Here is an 18,817-nt window from a genome sequence, read left to right as displayed (position 1 = left end):
TACATTGAATTTTCTTTTGTAGTAACTGATTTGCCAGGCTGAGAAAGTTGGGACTGTTCAGCTTGGAGAAAAGAAGCTGCATTGAGACTTCATAGCAGCCTTCCAGTATCTGAAGGGAGCCTGTAAGGATGCTGGGGAGGGACACTTCATTAGGGACTGTAGTGACAAGACAAGGGGTAACAGGTTAAAACTTCAACAGGGGAAGTTTAGATTGGATATAAGGAAGAAATTCTTTCCTGTTAGGGTGGTGAGGCACTGGAATGGGTTGCCCAGGGAAGTTGTGAATGCTCCATCCCTGGCAGTGTTCAAGGCCAGGTTGGACAGAGCCTTGGGTGACATGGTTTAGTGTGAGGTGTCCGTGCCCATGCCCATGGCAGGGGGGTTGGAACTTGATGATCTTAAGATCCTTTCCAACCCTAACTATTCTATGATTTGTGCCTAATAATATGGTACTATTTAGTACTTCTGGGGTTGTTTTATTGTTGCTTTTGGGGGGGGGTTTAGCCCATCATTCCTAAGGCGAGATATTTTCATCAGGTCAGTCTGTTTGTTTTAAAAAAGGAATCACTACTGTGTTAATATCCTCACAACTTGCTCTTTCACTTCTGCATCAGGGTGATGCAACAAAGACGCCAGTTTCTGAGCAAATGCAGTAGAGTCCCCACAGAGTGTAAAGAAAATGGAACTTTCATTGTACCGGTCCATGGTGCCATCTCTGTTCACATTCTTTTTCAAGTTTGCTGCAAACACCAGGGCTCTAAGCAGAATATCTCTGTTTGTACAGTTGTCAAGAAGTAACAGCAACGTTGGCACCTAGGATACACAAGAAATAATCCACACTTAATCAACAGCACTAAGTACGTGCAACTAAATCTTACAAAAAATGAAACTAAAATAAATCTACACCTAAAGCATCAAAATCAGAAACCCTGCCAAATACCAGAACTCCATATGCTGTGAAAACAACACCAGAAACTTGCCCAGCATGCACGTTTCCGCTGTGAAAGGACTGGCTTGCGCATCACAGGCTAATAAATGCTTTGTATGTTGAATCTCCAAAACACAGCTGTCTGGAAAAAACATCTTCCATCATTAAACACGGCTGTCTGGAAAATTCCCATTTGGGAGAGAAGGCCTGCTTTCCCCCTCGATGATGTTGCTTTTGCCCTCTGCAGTGCTCTGAATGTTTTTGTTAGCACATCTGATAAATGAGATAAGGATCCACTTTTGACAGGACTGAGTATTTAGCTAACCTAATCTTGTTTTAATAATGAGAAGCCAGCAGTATCTAGACAAGCTTTGCTCATAGCAGATAGCTAGCTCAAAAATAAAAGGCACTGCATGTTTTAAGGAACTTAGTTTGGGGAGGAAGATGCAGCATCATTTCCATCCCTAACTCTGTTTTGATGTGAGGAAACGATATGAAATATACACCTGTATGCCAAGGCCAGCAACAGTCAATGTCAGATACAGTTCTGCAGAAAGACCTAAATCAACGCACAGGGAAAGTTTACTTATAGTGATCAGAAACAACATTTTTATGTCTGCATTTGAGTAAAAGAGTGGGGATCTCAGTGGAATTTGGTTACAGTGCATACACATGTAGAAATGCTAAAAATATAATGAAAGAGCAAGAACCTTACTTGACCTCTGAGAAGATGCCTTGTCATGGCTGGGTTTGCAGATAAGTTCACAAGTACTTTCAGAACTTGAATCTGAAATGAGGAACACAAGTTTACTGCAAGCTCCAAAACCAGTGAGTACAGGAGTAATGGCCATCAATATCAGCGCTGACTTGGAGAGGAAAAAGTAGAATGGGTCAACTAACATCATGAGTTGTGACTTCAGTCAAACTGCTAAAGGGTCCTACAAGAAATCTGGAGAGGGACTTTCTACAAGGCCATGTACTGATAGGACAAGGGGGAATGGCTTTAAACTGACAGAGGAGAGTCTGAGATTAGACACTAGGAAGAAACTCTTTCCTACAAAGGTGGTGAGGTGCTGGCACATGTTGCCCTGAGAAGCTGTGGCTGCCCCATCCCTGGCAGTGGTCAAGGCCAGGCTGGACGGGGCTTGGAGCAACCTGGTCTAGTGGATGGTGTCCCTGCCCATGGCAGGAGTTGGGACTGGATGAGCTTTAAGGTCCTTCCAACCCACACCAGTCTATGATTCTGTGATCCTGAATAAACACTGAATTTGATTCCTCTTTGAAGTTTTTCTTTCAATATTACAGTGGCTTGGCTTGACTTTGCCAACGAAGATTTGGGAAGGGCTTTACCCACGCTTACTACAAGCACGCTGATGACTAAAAAGGCCAATGTGAGATGGGCAAATCTGGTTGCAAAAAGCACAGTGAAAGGTCTCCTTGTGTGGTATAGGCAGGGCATGATTCCTTCTCCGTTGTCTCACTCACAATATTATAGTAATTCACAAATAAGCACAACTTCCCTCTGCAGTCACTGGGGTTGCAAGAGATGCAGTAAGCATAAAGAAGTAGAAATCCATAACTTAGGTTACTGCTGCTTGGCCTGTTTCCCTGGAGAGACTGACGCATCAGTGAAGCCTTTCACACACACATTCTCCTTGCTCTTTGATGCAGGCAATGTTTAGCAAGCAGGAGAGAATTCTGGAGTTGATATAGCAAAGGCATAGGACAAGAGCAGTGCACACAGCACTGCTGTGGTAGAGCTCTAGCCCAATGGTTCTACTATTAAGATTCCCTTCGTCCCCTCTTTCTGTATTTACACTGAGAAAGCAATGTAGATCCATATTTTATAGGTTTTGTGCACTATCTGCTATCATTAATGAGTATCTGATTTTCTAAAGAGTCTAAACCATTTTACAAAATCAGTAAAACAGAGGCAAGTAAAGCAGCTTCACAAATGGTTTGTAACAGCACCTGTGTCCTTTCAGTTCCTTCTGAAAGCAAATGAAGCAGGCATGGAATTGAGGTTATCATTTTAGGGTGGTAGTCGCTGGTAACAGACATATTTGTCAATAACCGGAGTCCAGCTAGCTGCAGGTCAGAGTTCAGGGGAGCTGACTCAACAGTCCCACACACTTGTGTAATATATACCTGGGGAAAAAGAGAAGTCATCTTATTATATAAGCAGTGACCTAGCTACAGGAGTGTAAACACCTCTTGAATATTGCTGGCTGAACACATAGCCTGATTAAGATTCTTGGAAACAAGTACCTGGTTGCTTTGTTTTGAATACATTCAAACATTCTATTGCCATGACAGAAGCGGGTGTCACATAGTTCTGCTCGCTAACCTTCCTGAAGCATCAACTGCTCTGAAAACCCAAACTGCTTTGGCTCCATCTCAGAGGTGGCACAGCTGCTTTGAGGAGTTACTTTAAATAAATCACAGCGACTAGCATCTCCTTAAATGTTAAGAAGAAGTTAAGGACAAATCTTGGAATGGAATCCTTTCTTCCAACCACATGGCCCATTTACTAGAGTGTTTCTCCATGGGAACAGTGATGACAACTAACATTAACAAGTATTTACCAAATTTTCTTCTGGATGTCAGTATACAAGAAAGCCAGGGGTCCTAACTAAGAAAAAAACCCTACTTTGCCTTTCCCAAAGGAGTTGTTTTCTTCCTATATGCTTACATAAATACTTGCTGTTGGCAAGCACTACTTGAAAAGAAGTTCCTCTGTGCTAAAGATGCTACAAACTACCACAGAGACAAACTGCCTTTTTATCAAGCTCATGAGAAAACTAGGAAGCATCTTCAAATCTGCATCAACTCACCGCTTGGACACTTACTGGTCTACTTACTAATCTGATAATGTTTAAAGCGGATGCTTTCTGATAGTCGGTCCTTTCACATCCATAGCATTCTCTAAATTCACCGGTGGGATTTACAGGTTTTACATTATTCTTTGAAGATGAAAGGATCACCCTGAAAAACTGGTCTCATACAAACCCAGAGGATCAATTACTGCTTTCTTGTGCCTTGCCTAAGAAGTCATGCTGAGTTCAGTCTGTAGCTCATCCTGCTAAACAACCACTGCTAGGTATGTCTGGAAATCATTGTGCCTCACATAATTTTACTATAAACTTAGCAGCACAATCTCTGTTTCATAGTGTTTGGTAAAAGCTGGACACAAACTGCTTAGTTTCCTGTCTTTTTAAAAAAGTAAGTGCCAGTGATGCAGTGGACTTCTACACTATCCTTTGGGCCTTGGGACACACAGATCTTCCAGATCTGCTGGCTCCTATGTCTGACATCAAAACATTTTGGCATCCTGGTTTGTATTTCACAAATATGCTGAAAGCCCTCTACTGTTTCCTGTGTCTCAATTACTTTGATTTTTCCCTTTAAGAAACTTACCTGTATCTCTTCCTGATTTTTAATATTCATACTCAAATTATTAAGTGCATTCAGTGCTTTTTCTTTAACTTTGGGAACGCAATCTGAGAGCATCCCTCCAATAACAGAAAGGCCACCCAAATTCCGGATTATATCCTGTAATGCAAACCAGATATTTAGTAACATTTTAAAGATCCAGATTTAATGCTGAAGGCTCTTCTCAAAGTTTTAATTTTTAACACAAATGGAATGTGTGAATGAAGACTTCCAGAATAGATTGCTTTGTTTAAAGAGATAGCGTTAGTAGATACTGCTTTATTGCTTCCACTGAAATTAAGAATAGTCCTGCTTAGGGCCAGAGTATTATTTGACATTATTTAACAAGGGCACACCACCTTTCTGTTTAAAATCTGGCCTGCAAAGCATGCTTAAAGCATTTTAAAGAACCAAAGGTAATTATTGCTTAATGACTATAGAACAGCTGAGCCAGGCCACAGTACCTAGAAGTCCTGACTGAACAGAAATTCAAGCTGCAGCTTTATATTATTATGGTAGAAGTTCTAAAACTGTATCTTTTCCATTAGACTTTATCTTTTAAAAGTCTTTCTCACTTAGACTCAAACCATCACTGGAAAAAACATGTACTGATTTCAAGAAAATGAAAAATGGCCCAATGTGTGTTTGGATTCAGTTACATTCTGAGGAATTTATATTAAGAAAACAGTTCTGAGGTGCCAGAATAGGCAGCTGTTGTAAGCACCATACATAAAGGGCGGGGATTTAAAAAAGGTGGACCTGCCCTGGAGGTTAAACCTTTACAAAGGCATGAAAATCTGCATCCAGCTTAAAGCTTTTCTGCATCTTATTTCCAACTGATTTGAAAAGACATGGATAGCTGGAAAGTTGCTAAGATGCAAATGGCATACAGCTTTGTGAAGATAATTAATTAAAGATAATAATTTGTAAAAATAATTTCAATTATCTCAGTAAATTTCAGATGTGATCATAAACCCTTCTCCAGTTCAACCCTTTCATTAACTATAAGCAATAAAATATGTATTTTCAGTACATTTAAAATACAGAACTCTGTATGGACTTCAAGTTGTACAAATATTAAGCTTAGATAAATTCTGTGACGCTAGTAAATTCTATTATTTGGGCTAGCAGAAATTGAGGCATAGACATAAAATGGATTTCAGTACACAAGCTATACAAGCTCTCAGTTCCATTTCCCTCTTCAGCAAAACAGCACCTCTCATCTTCCATGCTGACTGGTATTGAAATGTTGTTTTCTGCAGAACAATACTTACATGATTTACAGAGAAGGCAGCACTGTTGCCGAGAGTGATTAAAGCTTGCTCTTGAATTAATGGATCATCTGTGGCATGCAGCAAATAAATAAGTTTCTGTAGAGCATCTGCGTCCATGGTATGGGTTGACAGTGGAGGACTGTTATCTGTTGGCAGTTAAAAATGAAATACTTGATACCAAGTTTGGGACATTTCACTTTGTTACCACTGAGGTTTAGCTCTCAGTTGCAGGACACACTGTTCTAAGTCTGACTGCACCCACTTCTCATATTGTGGCAAAAAGCCTGTTTTACAACAGTGAGACTTCTGTCCTTTTTCCTGAGTCCTCCCACTATTTCTTTTCAAAGTAGAAAATAAAAGGAATGCATAATAAGAGCTTTAAGTATGCTACTCATTGGCTAATCAACAGCAAACCTCCCTTTCAAAATTATTAGAAATATTCACCAAACTTTACTTTTTTAACTTGTGTTCCCTGAACTACCATGTGGAAATCTGCCCGGACACTACATGAGAATGAAACTTCTGACTTCCAGACTACTACTTCCAGAGATGATAACAATGTTTTGTAAGCACCCTGAGGTCCTTTTGACAAAGCAAGAACCACAATGCTAAGAATGCTGCCCCCATCATGGCATCACTCTACCAACCGAGAAAGGCAGTTTCTGAGTCAGGATGATGTTATGGAGTCCCTGGCTTTGATAAAAGGGTGACACAAATGCCATCAAAGACCATTTTCAGCCAGGTTGGAGGCAGATCTACTTAGCTAGCTGAACAGCCTGAAGACCGGAGCTGTGACTACAGGACTAGTCATAGTTGACTTGAGGTGACTTTAGAGAAGCCAACCAGTCCTTTATAATTCTGTGTACTTGCTGCCACCATCTCAGAAGGCAAACACCACAGTAATTCTAAGGGGAGGTCAAAGGTAATTATGGAAATCCAAGAATTAGCCTGGAAAACAAGATTATTTTTCATCCTCATCTAAACATTTTGTTTAGCTCTGGATTACAGGGGAAACACAACTTTAATAACAGAACAGCAAATCAGCCCATTAAGTAAATACACTGACTGGAAGTACGCTTTAGGGGACTTTAAAGAAATAAATTAGCCTTTTCTAAAAATACAACATGCCCCAGAGGCCTTTAAAAACGCCGCCCGGCTGCTGCTGTGGGAAGGCCGGTGAGCAGCGCCCTGGCGCCCCTCACACAGCGGGCAGAGCCGCGCCGAGGTCTCCGGCGGGCAGGAGCCCGGAGCCGCGCCCCTGAGGCGCGGACAGGGCCCCGGCGAAGGCCGGAACCGGGCTCAGGCCCAACCCGCCGCCCCGCCCGCCCCTCACCTGGCGGCCGGCCCCGAGGCACCCCGCCCGCAGCCCGCGGCCCCCGCCGGCCGCCCGCCGCCAGCCGCCACAGGCAGTAGCAGGCTCCCGCCCCGAGCACGATGACCGCCGCTCTCGCCACCACCGCGCCCCGCGCCTCCCCCATGCCGGCGGCCCCGCTGCCCGCCCGCGGAAGCCTCCGCCCCATCCGGCGCCGACTCCCGCCTTCCTGCAGCCGCCGAGCTGCGCTGCCGGGGCCGGCGCGGGTCGCTGGGAGGGCGGCTGTAGTGTGCATCATTCTCTGGGGGCAGGATGAACGTGCCCTTTTTCATGGCTACTACGCCGTTTATAAGTACATTAATTAGACCACACACAATCTGCTCCTTAAACAGTTACAGTGTTTTAACAAACACAGCAGTATGTTAAAAATACACAGGCTGGAAATGCTTGCCTCGGGGTTACATGAACCTGCTGGCAAATCCCCACCCCGCTGGTGCTGCCTGTGCTCGTCCTCTTTGAATCCGAGCTCCAGGGTACGATTTCTCAGCTGCTGCCCGTTCCGACACCCCTCACCGCAGATGTGCGCGGCCTCCCCGGCGCACAGCGGCGGAGGCAGCAGCAAACGCCGGCAGCGCTCAGCTCGGCTCCAAGCCCGGCTGGTGGGAGCCAAAACACCGGGATCCCGGAGCCACTCAAGTCGTAACGGGCAGATGCTCCCCTCTCTGCCCCCCACTACCCCAAAGGCCCTCCACCGCTCCATGCCCGCTCGGTGCGGAGCTATCAGCGGCTGGGGCGGACTCGGCCCAGCTCACAGCTGCGGCCCCGTTGCTACGCAACCGCTGCCAGTGCGTCCAGCACGCCATGGAGTCCCTCAGGACGGCGAGCCCCGAGCTCCGAGCTTACTTCAGCCGCCACGACCTCCTCGACGTGTACGAGGTATCGGCGGGCAGCAGACACACCGCGTCCCCCGCTGCAGCTAGCAGCGGCCCACGGCCACCCCCTTGCCCGCCGGGACCCCTGGCCCGCGCACCGCTGACTGCCGTCGGTGCTGTCCGGAGCGCCGTGGCCGCCCCTCGCCCCCACCGCCTGGCCGGAGGTCGTTCTGAAGGTCAGACTGGTCCCCACTGGAGCCGGTGGGACCACAGACTCCCCGGTACCCTTGGTGGGAGGGATCCCTCTCCCCGCTCAGGGGTTTCCCCGATCCCTCAGCAGTGCCCTGGAGGCGGCTCGTTGGGTCCCTCAGCCTTGGCCGGGGTATTTCACGCCCTGATGCTGGGCTCTGCTGGCACGGGGCATGTTTTTGTTCTGCTTCTTGTGTTAATGGTTTGCTTCAGTTTGTGAAAACTTTAAAGACAGAGCAAAGATAGAACAAGGTAATTCCACTTCTTAATCCATACTTAAATGATGACTGACATGATAGAATAAACTCGGTTGGAAAAGACCTTTAAGATCATAAAGTCCAACCTTTACCCCAGCACTGCCAAGTCCATCATTAAACCATGTCACTAAGGGCCTCGTCTGCACGTCCAGGAATGGTGACTTAACCACTTCTCTGGGCAGCCTGTTCCAGAGCTTGACAACACTTTTGATGAATAAATCTTTCCTAATATCTAATCTAAACCTCCCCTGGCACAACCTGAGGCCATTTCCTCTTGTCCTATCGCTTCTTACTTGGGAGAAGAGACCAACACCCACCTTGCTACAACCTCCTGTCAGGCAGTTGTAGAGAGTGGTCAGGACTCCCCTGAGATTCCTTTTCTCCAGGCTGAACAACCCCAGGTCCCTCAGCTGCTCCTCATCAGACTTGTTCTCCAGACCCTTCACCAGCTTCATGGCCCTTCTCTGGACCCACTCCAGCACCTCAGTATCTCTCCTGTAGTGAGGGGTGCAGAGAACTGAACACAGGATTCAAGGTGTAGCCTCACCAGTGCTGAGTACAGGGGGAAATGAAGACAAACGCAGTAAACTACATTTGTACCTTTACTAGATTTGCATTGTTCTCCAGTTTTAATTATGAAAGCACCTCTAGACTTCAGCTGGATACTTCTCTACTTCCTGAGTGCTGTGTGCCATCTTCTAATGGTCTGTCAAAGGTAACAATGGCAGCAGACCACATTTCAGATATTGGTGGGTTAGATATTTATTGGTCTGGGAATAAATAAACTTCCATGAAACATTAGAGAATAGAACTGTTTGTCAAAAGGATGGGGTGGGGGGGTGAGGGGTGAGGAAAACAGAGTAGGTGAGTGTCTGACCCAATTCTCTGTATTTCTTTAGTTTCCCCCATTTGTCACATTCACTTTTGCCTACTTCAAAACCTGCAGCTTTTCAGTTTCCTTAAAACAAAGGAACAGTGCACAAATACAAGTTTAAAAGACATCCTGATGCTTTTAAGCTACTAAAAATAGATTGTGTTTGCAGGCAGCTGCTGCAGCCAGGATTTCCATGGGAACATTAATAAAGAAATCTTGAGACAATTAAAATAATTACAGAGCAGCGCTGCCAGGCAGATCTAGTACCTCTCCTCAGAGTCTGTCTCTTGACCATTCTTTGTTTTTTTAAGCACAGAAAAATAAAAGATGTATTTCTCAATTATGCAATAGCTTATATTTCCATTTCCAAGCTAAAGTTATAAATACCTTTGTAGCAATAGTGGTATTGAGTCAACTAAAAATGAAAAAAAAATAGGGTTAAGATTAAAGGGAGTTTCTTAAAAGAAAGAGCCCGTTTAAAACCTTTCTATGTTTTTGGTTTGTTTGTTTTTTTTTTTTCTTATTTCTTAGAGGTTGGTGCTTGCTGGTATCTAGCCATATTTTATTTTAATTTCTTTATGAAGTTACAGTATGCTTGGTGTGAGATCATACTGGTCTGTGTATTAAGGAATATCAAAGCTAAGCCAAGACCCATAAATATTTGTACACAAATTCCCAAAATTAAAGATAGAGAGTTCTAAAATGGCCATTTTTTAAAGTCTTTTTATGGTTAGGTTGTGGTTTGGACATGGTCCAAACACAGTTGGAATTCAAATAATTGTGTCCAAACAGTTTGGGATTCAGTGCTGCATCTGAGCGTTTCACTCCTGTCTGATTTCTCTCTCAGGTCTCATCCAGATTTACTTTTAAACAGTCTCCATAAAAAGTCTGTAACCCTGCAAACACTATGCTGACTTATGAAACCGTATTTTGATGAATGTCCAGGGGTTGTCAGGACGTAGCAGACTTCAAGGATAGTCTTTCCTGATCAGAGGTCATTAGTCCTGTTTTTGTTGGTCCAGGTTGTCTCAGTCCTGTTTTTCTTAATCTACCTACACAAGGCCAAAGCCTCTCTGGCTGCCAGTTCTCATTGTAAATCACTGTTGTTTCTCAGGTCTCAGGAAGAGATCCTTGTATGTGGTCAGGCTCTTTGATAGTAATGCAGGTTTCAAATTCTTAACTAAATACCCATGGAGCTTTAACTGAATAACTGTGGAGTTTGACTATATGGCTTATGTAGCTGAGTGGTGCTTGTCATACATACTTTGTTAATGATAGGTGTGAAATCCTCTTGCTTTACAATCCTTGTTTGTCAGCTGCTCTGTGGTTTATCAGTACATGGTTCCTGTAAGTTCCCGCAGCTGCAGGGAGTATAGCGGAGCCTGGCCACGGTGTCTTCACTCTGCTCCACAGTCTGTTCAGTTTATCCTGGCATATGCTAAGGTTTCCAAGGAAACTACCATAGGGTAGATTCTGTGCGTATCAACTGCATTCCATCCTGGAAGTCACAGCTGCATTGTATCCTAAAATATCCTTAATATTGTAATGTTGAAGATCTGGGGGGATGAGTGATGGTCTCTAATTTCTCCCATTATTCCACATGCTTTTTGGTAGTTAGTTACTCATTTCATATATAAGTATACTTTCAGTTGTTTAAATTATGAATAAGTAAAACTTACAGGTTGAGAGAAATTGTTGATGATTCTTTCAGATTGTTGAGAGTCTTGGAGAAGCCTAATAGAAATAGCCAGACTTGTACTGGCTTAAGTATCACTGAAGAGTATCTGAATGGGGATTGCAAGACCAAGTCTTACAGTTTTATCCCTTATTAAAGTTTTATAAAAAAAATCTCAAAGGTTAATCAGAGGCCTTGCTCTTCCAGTACATGGTTGGATCGTTTGGATTTCAGAATGATGGAAGGATTTTAGAACATCCAAAGGAAAAAAGTTCTTTGTGTTTGCTTGAAAAAGGGGAAAAGAAGGTAAACAAAACTTGTAATAGTAAACAGTGGCCTTCGTATGGCAGACACGTACTGGCTTAATCCAGCAGAGGGAGTAGCCGACCAACGTTGGGGTTGGCTTTGGGAAACCTGTCCACAGGAAAATTCGTGATGAAAGCCATTTAACTGCCTGTAAAGTATTTAAAATGATATTACATCTCTTTAATTACGATGATAAGTGATGGATTTATAATATTTTCTTAGTATAATCAGCCATCAAGATATACATTGCAAATTACATTTTTGTTAAGAAGATTGAAGAGATGTTAAGGTTGGAATCAGTGTGTTGATTAGTGTTTGAAGTATTCAGGGTGTCTGAACTAGAGACAGTTGCCTCTCATTGTGTCTGTGCATAAGTAAAATTTCTTTTATATTGACTGTCCATATTGATCTTAACTTAGAATCATGGAATAATGTAATGGTTTTGGCTGAAAAGAACATTCAAATGTCATCTAGTCCAACCCCTGCTGTGGGCAGGGACACTCTTACTAGATCAGGTTGCTCAAAGTCTGTCCAGCCTGACTTTGAACACTTCCAATGATGAGGCATCCGTAGTTTCTGTTCAACAGCCTTCGAACATTCCTTCCAATTTATCTTATTGTCTGAGTCTGTTTCTACGTGGTGCTCTGATCAGCCCATGGAAGGCCTCTTTACCATGCCAGGCTGCTCCGTCTCCCTGCGTGCCCTGCTCTCTGCCACTACAGAGTGAGGCCCTACTTGACAGAGCACCTTTTCCTGCCTCTATTGTTGTGCATGGCTTTTGCTCTGTATCCATAGCACGGTTTTGATTTAGAGCCTTTCTCTTTTCCCTTAACCTCCCACCATGCTTCCTGAAAAGAATTCAAGCACATGCTCCACATTACTTATAGCAAGAGGACATGTGTTGAGAGTAGTATTGCATCATTTGAATTCGTACAGTGAATAAACCATTATATTATTGTGTTGTCTTGAAACATCAAACATCAAACATTGTAGCAGTTGCTTCAGGTATTTCCTAGTTTTACAATTTAGTTTTATATTTATATATAAACCAGTTGTATGACACTGATAACAAGTCAGAATCAATGTAGATGTTAGGAAACAAAGAAAGTATTTCTACCCAGTGAATGCATAGGTGAAAGGCCATGATTTGGGAAGTTAAATGTAAGTGGGCAGTGAGATTGGGTAGTCAGAAGTTTGGTGATGAGCTTATAGAGGCCTGAGCAGAACTTTGAGTGGCAAAATTTAGATGTGCACCATCTAACAGCACCATGGGGAGTGATGGTAGTGAAAAGTGGGCAGAGGCAAAGAAAAACATTTCTCTAAGTGTCAGGGCTGAGGGAAAATGTAAAAACTCAGGTGTTGGATTGTGATAACTCATCAAAGGTAGTTTCTTTGTAACAGACAGGGGGAAATACAAACAAGAGAGTGTGTCCCAAGACCGAATCTTATGCAGTAATATAGGTTAATGTCTAGTTAAAGATACAGTCATGTTTTGAAATTTTTACCAGGCACAAAACCTTCTAGTTTATAGTTTCCATTAAATAGTCACTTTAATAAATGCAATTTGCCTGTATACTTTAAAAAAAATCAATATACTTCAGACATCCTCACTGTATGTGAGCTCACAATCCAAAAATAAATGATCTATGTCCTTTAGCTAAAGACAGCCAAAGCACAAATGAGTAAAAAAGGTTCCTCAGTTATTATGCAATATTGCTAAAAGATAGTGCAAAGTAGTGTGATAATGGCAATCCTGAGAAACAAACCTTTCTTAAAACTGCATTTTGTGTTCAGTACTGGATACAAGATCAGTTTCTGGCCATGCTTCCCATTCAACATACTTCTTACTTCACAGGATTCATCTTGTTTTAAATTTGGGTTTATAAATAAATAAAATGATCCAATATTCTATATATTCTTCCTTTAATGCACATTCAAAGCAATGCAATCCTTAGAAGGAATTGTTAAAGAAATATCACGTATTTTATTACTATCCTAAAACTAGTGCTTTGAAGTCTAGGAATTGAAATATGCTGATAAATGAAATATTGCCTTTAAAACTTGAATGAAAAGGAAGGTAAGTGATAAAAAGAGATGTCTCTGTTTTGCAAAATTCAAAGATGCAGGTAAACTTGTTTATTTTAACAGTTTCATATCTAGATGTTACTTTGCTGTTGACATAGGGGCATTAATTTGCAGTTTCTTTCTGCAGGTGCTGCTTTGTGCTGTAATTGGCATGCGTCCAGAAGATCCACTTAAGTTTTTAGAAGAAAAGCTCAGAGAAATAATGGAAAAGGGATTAGATACTGTTTTATGGTACATATGAAATGATTGTGTGTCTGCTCTGTAGTTTAGAATATTGAACTTGGACTTTTAAAACATGCTAATGTGCAGCTCCTATCAGAGTTACTTCCCTTCTTGCTTTAATTTGTACATATGATGAAATAATTTTATCGTTCAAGTGTGTTTCATGAAAAGTTGTGTTGTGTAAATATGCCACCCTTGAGGTTTATAAATTCTGTAAGTTTTGAATAGCAGGAAAAAAGCTCCAATTGGTGTAGAGGGAAGAGCAACAAGCTATAATGATATTTACATTGACGTGAATCACTGAGAAGAGGGAATACCTTATTTTCTTACTTGATGGACTTCATCCAAGAATGCAGTTTCATTTGTTCCTGTTGCAATTGTGCCATAATCAATCCTGATGTTTTTGGATACCATCAGAATTAATGAACCTGCAATAAAACTTTAAATATTGAGAAGAACTTCTGCTAAGATTGTAGTGTAAGCGAATAAGAAAAAAAGATGAACAAAATTTCATACCAGTCAGAATGCCTGGAGGCAAAAACTGCTGGGAAGTGAAAGAGCTTTGTACAGGAAGGAGATGGAAAGTCAGTTCAGTATGAATTCAATTCTGTGTTACATGTAAAGTTTATACAATATAGCTTAAGAGTTTGGGTAAGTAGGTGTGCTGTCAGTAATGCAACATTTTAGTAAGGGACTTCTGTTGAGATACTGATTTCTGTAAAATGCCTCACTGTTGTCAGAAAATTGCGGTGTTCATCATTGTATTAAAACTGACCCCATAAGATGCTGCTGATCTATTTAGATGGGAGCTAGAAAACGTTAGGGAATGAGAACTGGAAAAAAGAGGGAAGGGAGTATAATGGGCAGATAGAATCATAGAATCACAGAATAGTTAGGGTTGGAAAGGACCTTAAGATCATTCAGTTCCAACCCCCTTGCCGTGGGCAGGGACACCTCACACTAAACCGTGACACCCAAGGCTCTGTCCAACCCAGACTTGAACACCACCAGGGATGAAGCATTCACAGCTTCCCTGGGCAACCCATTCCAGTGCCTCACCACCCTTACAGTAAAGAACTTCTTCCTTATACCCAATCTAAACTTTCCCTGTTTGTGTTTTAACCTGTTACCCCTTGTCCTATCACTACAGTCCCTAATGAAGAGTCCCTCCCCAGCATCCCTATAGGCCCCCTTCAGATACTGGAAGGCTGCTAGGAGGTCTCCACACAGCCTTCTCTTCTCCAGGCTGAACAGCCCCAACTTTCTCAGCCTGTCTTCATACGGGAGGTGCTCCAGTCCCCTGATCATCCTCGTGGCCTCCTCTGGACTTATTCCAACAGTTTCATGTCCTTTATATGTTGAGGACGCCAGAACTGCACACAATACTCCAGGTGAGGTCTCATGAGAGCAGAGTAGAGAGGCAGGATCACCTCCTTTGATCTGCTGTTCACGCTCCTTTTGATGCAGCCCAGGATACGGTTGGCTTTCTGGGCTGCGAGCACACACTGAAGCTGGCTAATGTTCATTTTCTCATTGACCAACACCCCCAAGTCCTTCTCCACAGGGTTGCTCTGAATCTCTTCTCTGCCCAACCTGTAGCTGTGCTTGGGATTGCTCTGACCCAGGTGTAGGACCTTGCACTTGGCACAGTTAAACATCATAAGGTTGGCATCAGCCCACCTCACAAGTGTGTCAAGGTCCCTCTGGATGGCATTCCTTCCTTCCAGCGTAGCAACCAAACCACATGGTTAATGCTAGGAAAATTGCCATCTTTTGCGATGTCAAGAAGCTGTCCTTACCTTGCTTATGTGTTCTGTGCAGGTGTCAGTTCTGGTTGAAGTTTCAGTAGGAAGTGGATAATAATTCCTTAATCTTTGGGCCCACTCAAGCAGAGATCTCTGGAGATCTCTAGACCCCCAACTACTCTGTGTGCACTCATAGATTGACTTTATTGTTTACTTTGCATTATTTATGATGTCTTTCCTGGAAGTTGAAATCTGACTTGATTTCTCTTTTAATTTTGGTCCTCTGGTAAATACTTTTTATTTCAATATTTTTCATGGAATTATAATGCAGCATAGTCATTCCTGGTTGATTTGTCTCTTGCAGTGTGTCTTCTTTTTCTGTAATGAAAACAGAAGTTTACCTACTTAGACATGGCGTATTTGCAATAGCAGGAAACATTGCTCCAGCTACAGACAACTTGAAATGGCTGTTCAGTTAATATTAAGATGAGATATAGAATACTATAATCTGTCAGGAAATGTCCAAGATAGATATTACATGGAATGTGTTAAGCTCTGATGTACAGAGTATTTCAATGTAGCTCTAAGAGTAGCAATAATATCAATATAATAATTAGTTTTCATATTTTGTAAACATTTAAAATTGGCTGCTCTAGGTATTTGTAATGAAAGTGATATAGATCATAATCTTTTAATAGTAATGTTATAAAACTGTAACTGTAGCTAATCTAGTAGGTACAGAGAAAAGATGCATTTTTTTGGGGGGATACTAATATGTTTAATATAATTTATTTCTCTTTTAAAGGTGTATGTGTACAGATCTGTCTTTACACCCAAAATTTAAGAGGATTTCAGAAACGTACCTGAGCACTGTTTTTGGACTAGATGTTGAACAACTGGTAAAAATCATTGAACATTTGCATTAGCCCTATGCTGTCAACACATTTTCTAATACAGAATATTCATACTCTGTTTTTAAGTTTTCTCATGTTACTCTTCTATAGCTGATAATGAGGAATTTGATAATTTGCTTTTCTTTCTATTGATATTGATTTGTATACAAAACTTAACATAATCAGAGGTGAGCATAACATCTAGGCATATGGTGGGGAACAAGTAGTCAAGTATTTGATCATAATTTAAAAAGCATTCCCCATAAATACAAGTCTAGTTTCAATAGCATGTTTTTTTTCTATGTGTTATTTGGTTTTACTTCGGCCAGTTCCTAAAACTGCACTTGAACTATAATGAATAGTTACAGCATTATTGTACTTGAAGCAATGAGGAGGTGAACATTTTGGTTTTACTGATCCAGAAAGTCCACCTGTAGAGAAGAAAAACTCTAATTTTATAACCTTCAAAGGTGAAAGGCGCTGTACGACCATGCAAGAAGCAGTCTAAGCAATTCAGTCAGGAAGTTGGCATGCAGTGTGACCAGATTTTCCTCTTAATTACTTCTGTATAACTGTACTCAATTCTGTCTTAATCCATCTGTACTGTGAGTTTACTGCAATTTCATTTCAGTCATTTCCTCTTTTACAAACCACTCAAATATTATCAGTCTGAAAGTGGAATGGTTGATTTATACAGTATGCGCATAAATGTACAAATGGGTTGAAGTCAAATCCTCTTACAGATTTTCTTAGGAGTAAGAACAATAAATAAGATAACCCCCAGTATTTCCTGAGGCCCAATTGCTATTTGTACATTCAAAGGAACATATTTTCTTTTACAGAGATATTCTTGGCTTATAGTCTTACACAGTTTTGGTTTTGTACAAGTTCAAACGGATTTATTAAAATACCAATGAATTAGAGTCATGTAAATAGTTTACATAGCATGAAACATACAAATATTTTTGTAAAGAGTAACTAAAGTATGCATTTGTTTAATATGCTACATTGTGGGATACGGCTGATTGGTAAAAGAGTGCATATGAGGAATGAAAGATGGAATTTCAGTTATTGAACTTTCCTTCAAGCACACATGCTATGTCTGTTACATATGCTAATTTTGCTTTTCCTTTAAATTCTGTGTGTAAAACCAAAAGTGTAATTTAGTAGCAGACAACAGAAAATTATACTTAAATAGTCATCTTTTTAGAATAGATACTTTAATTTGGACCAATCAACATGGAAAATACAAGATTTCATACTTTTGTCTGATTTCTAAATATTAATAATACAGCACTGTTTTGTGTAGTAATGTCATAGATGATTTGTTTAGATAACTGAAGGATGTGCCAAGGCATGGAGCTTTCACAACAGAAACTTAATGAAGCTGTATTTTGGGTAAGTGTATGTATTTTGCATATACCTCAGGAACATCTTAGGAAAAAATATTTTACCAAAGCAATATTTATGTTGTTCCATAGTTTGGGGGAGGGAAAAGTTTTCGTTTTAATAGATCAATGTGAAGAGAGATTAGAAACTTAGATTTGGCTTTATTTTTCTTCAGTAAAGTTGTTCTATGTTAAAAATAGTCAGTTCTGAGTTCCTGCTTGTTCCAGACTGAACAAAGGCCTTTGACATTTCTGCACTTTAATCAGCATTATTTACTAGTCATACAGTAGTATGCCCAGGAGTAAAAGGATAACTTGTGTTTGGTTCTGAAAGTAAAAGGTATGTGTTCTCTTCTGCTCTTTCTTAGGTTTCCCGTATGCTTGGGATTAGGTTACTCATGCTTTATGTATTCCAATTTCCCCTTTTAAAAATGGGCATACTCCTTAGCTATGTTTGAAAATCTAATCACAGTAAAAAACATGTTCACTGATTTCTTTGTTGAAGGTATCTGTATCAAAATTTAATGATCCTCCATTTAGAATAGATAAGTTTGGACTATTTTGTACTGAAAAGTGTGCAATGCTGATTATATAGGAAGTACAACTCTGCCAGGAATACCAGTGTAAATCCTTACTAAGCATCACAGAATCACAGAATTGACAGGGAGGTGAAGGTTTTCAAGCTATCCAGTGATTAGCCTTGATGAGCACTTGCCTAGGCTGTTTTCAGCCATTTTAAGAATCACAGGTGTTGGAGACATAACGATCTCTGCAGGCAGTTTATTTGAGTACTGCATAATCCCTTCTACTAGAAATATCTCGCTAATATCTGGGCCTTCCTTGCTGTAAGAGGACACCCCCCCACCCCCCCTTTTTTTAATTTTTGTCTTACGCACCAGAGACATGGAAGATTATTCCTTTTTCCTTTACAGCAGCATTTTTGATGATTGTCTGAGCTAACAGGTTTGTTTAATTATTGCAGAAGTTGGACTGGAACAAGAGAATGTTCCATTTCTGATTGCTCCCAACTATATGAAATTAAATGACTTTTTTTTTTTTTAATTTGAAATGAGAGATATTTTGGCAAATGAGAGTAGTCATATAAAATCTAATTTATTCAGTAATCTTTCCAGCAAATCAGGTACAGAGAAATAGTGTATTTTAATATATCAGCAACATATGATTCATTTGAAATACATTTTTTTTGTTCTGAATCTTATTATTTCTTTCTATTTAGATGAGATTTTTTTTACCAAAGTTTAAAATTGTTAAGATATAAATGGAATTTATATTCTATTACATTAA

General features: G+C 41.0%; 2 protein-coding genes across 6 annotated transcripts in view; one reads left to right on the top strand and one right to left on the bottom strand.

Moving 5' to 3' along the window:
- Positions 1–375: 375 nt before the first annotated feature.
- ARMC10 (armadillo repeat containing 10) lies at positions 376–7,154 on the bottom strand. Its single transcript, XM_061467376.1, has 6 exons — positions 6,968–7,154; positions 5,635–5,780; positions 4,346–4,480; positions 2,900–3,076; positions 1,644–1,715; positions 376–813 (listed from the first exon to the last, which is right to left on the bottom strand). The coding sequence occupies exons 1-6, from the start codon at positions 7,152–7,154 to the stop codon at positions 568–570; spliced, it is 963 nt and encodes a 320-aa protein (XP_061323360.1). The 3' UTR covers positions 376–567.
- A 611-nt stretch (positions 7,155–7,765) lies between these two features.
- FBXL13 (F-box and leucine rich repeat protein 13) overlaps positions 7,766–18,817 on the top strand; it is an 84,555-nt gene continuing 73,503 nt past the window's right edge. For 2 of the 5 annotated variants that reach the window (XM_061467368.1, XM_061467367.1), the window contains exons 1-4: positions 7,766–9,039; positions 13,392–13,495; positions 16,037–16,130; positions 17,458–17,522. In XM_061467368.1, the coding sequence (XP_061323352.1) occupies positions 8,893–9,039; positions 13,392–13,495; positions 16,037–16,130; positions 17,458–17,522 (410 nt within the window). In that variant the 5' untranslated portion in view covers positions 7,766–8,892. The remainder of the gene's footprint in view (positions 9,040–13,391; positions 13,496–16,036; positions 16,131–17,457; positions 17,523–18,817) is intronic. The other 3 variants (XM_061467366.1, XM_061467365.1, XM_061467369.1) reach the window with 3 other exon arrangements.

The sequence above is a fragment of the Pezoporus flaviventris genome, unplaced genomic scaffold, assembly GCF_033815535.1.
Source record: "Pezoporus flaviventris isolate CSIRO_AGI_PZ_B2104156 unplaced genomic scaffold, CSIRO_AGI_Pfla_v1 ptg000045l, whole genome shotgun sequence".
In the NCBI taxonomy this organism is placed as follows: Eukaryota; Metazoa; Chordata; class Aves; order Psittaciformes; family Psittacidae; genus Pezoporus; species Pezoporus flaviventris.
The sequence above is the reverse complement of the archived record's forward strand: the minus strand, read 5'-3'. Positions and strand labels throughout refer to the sequence as shown.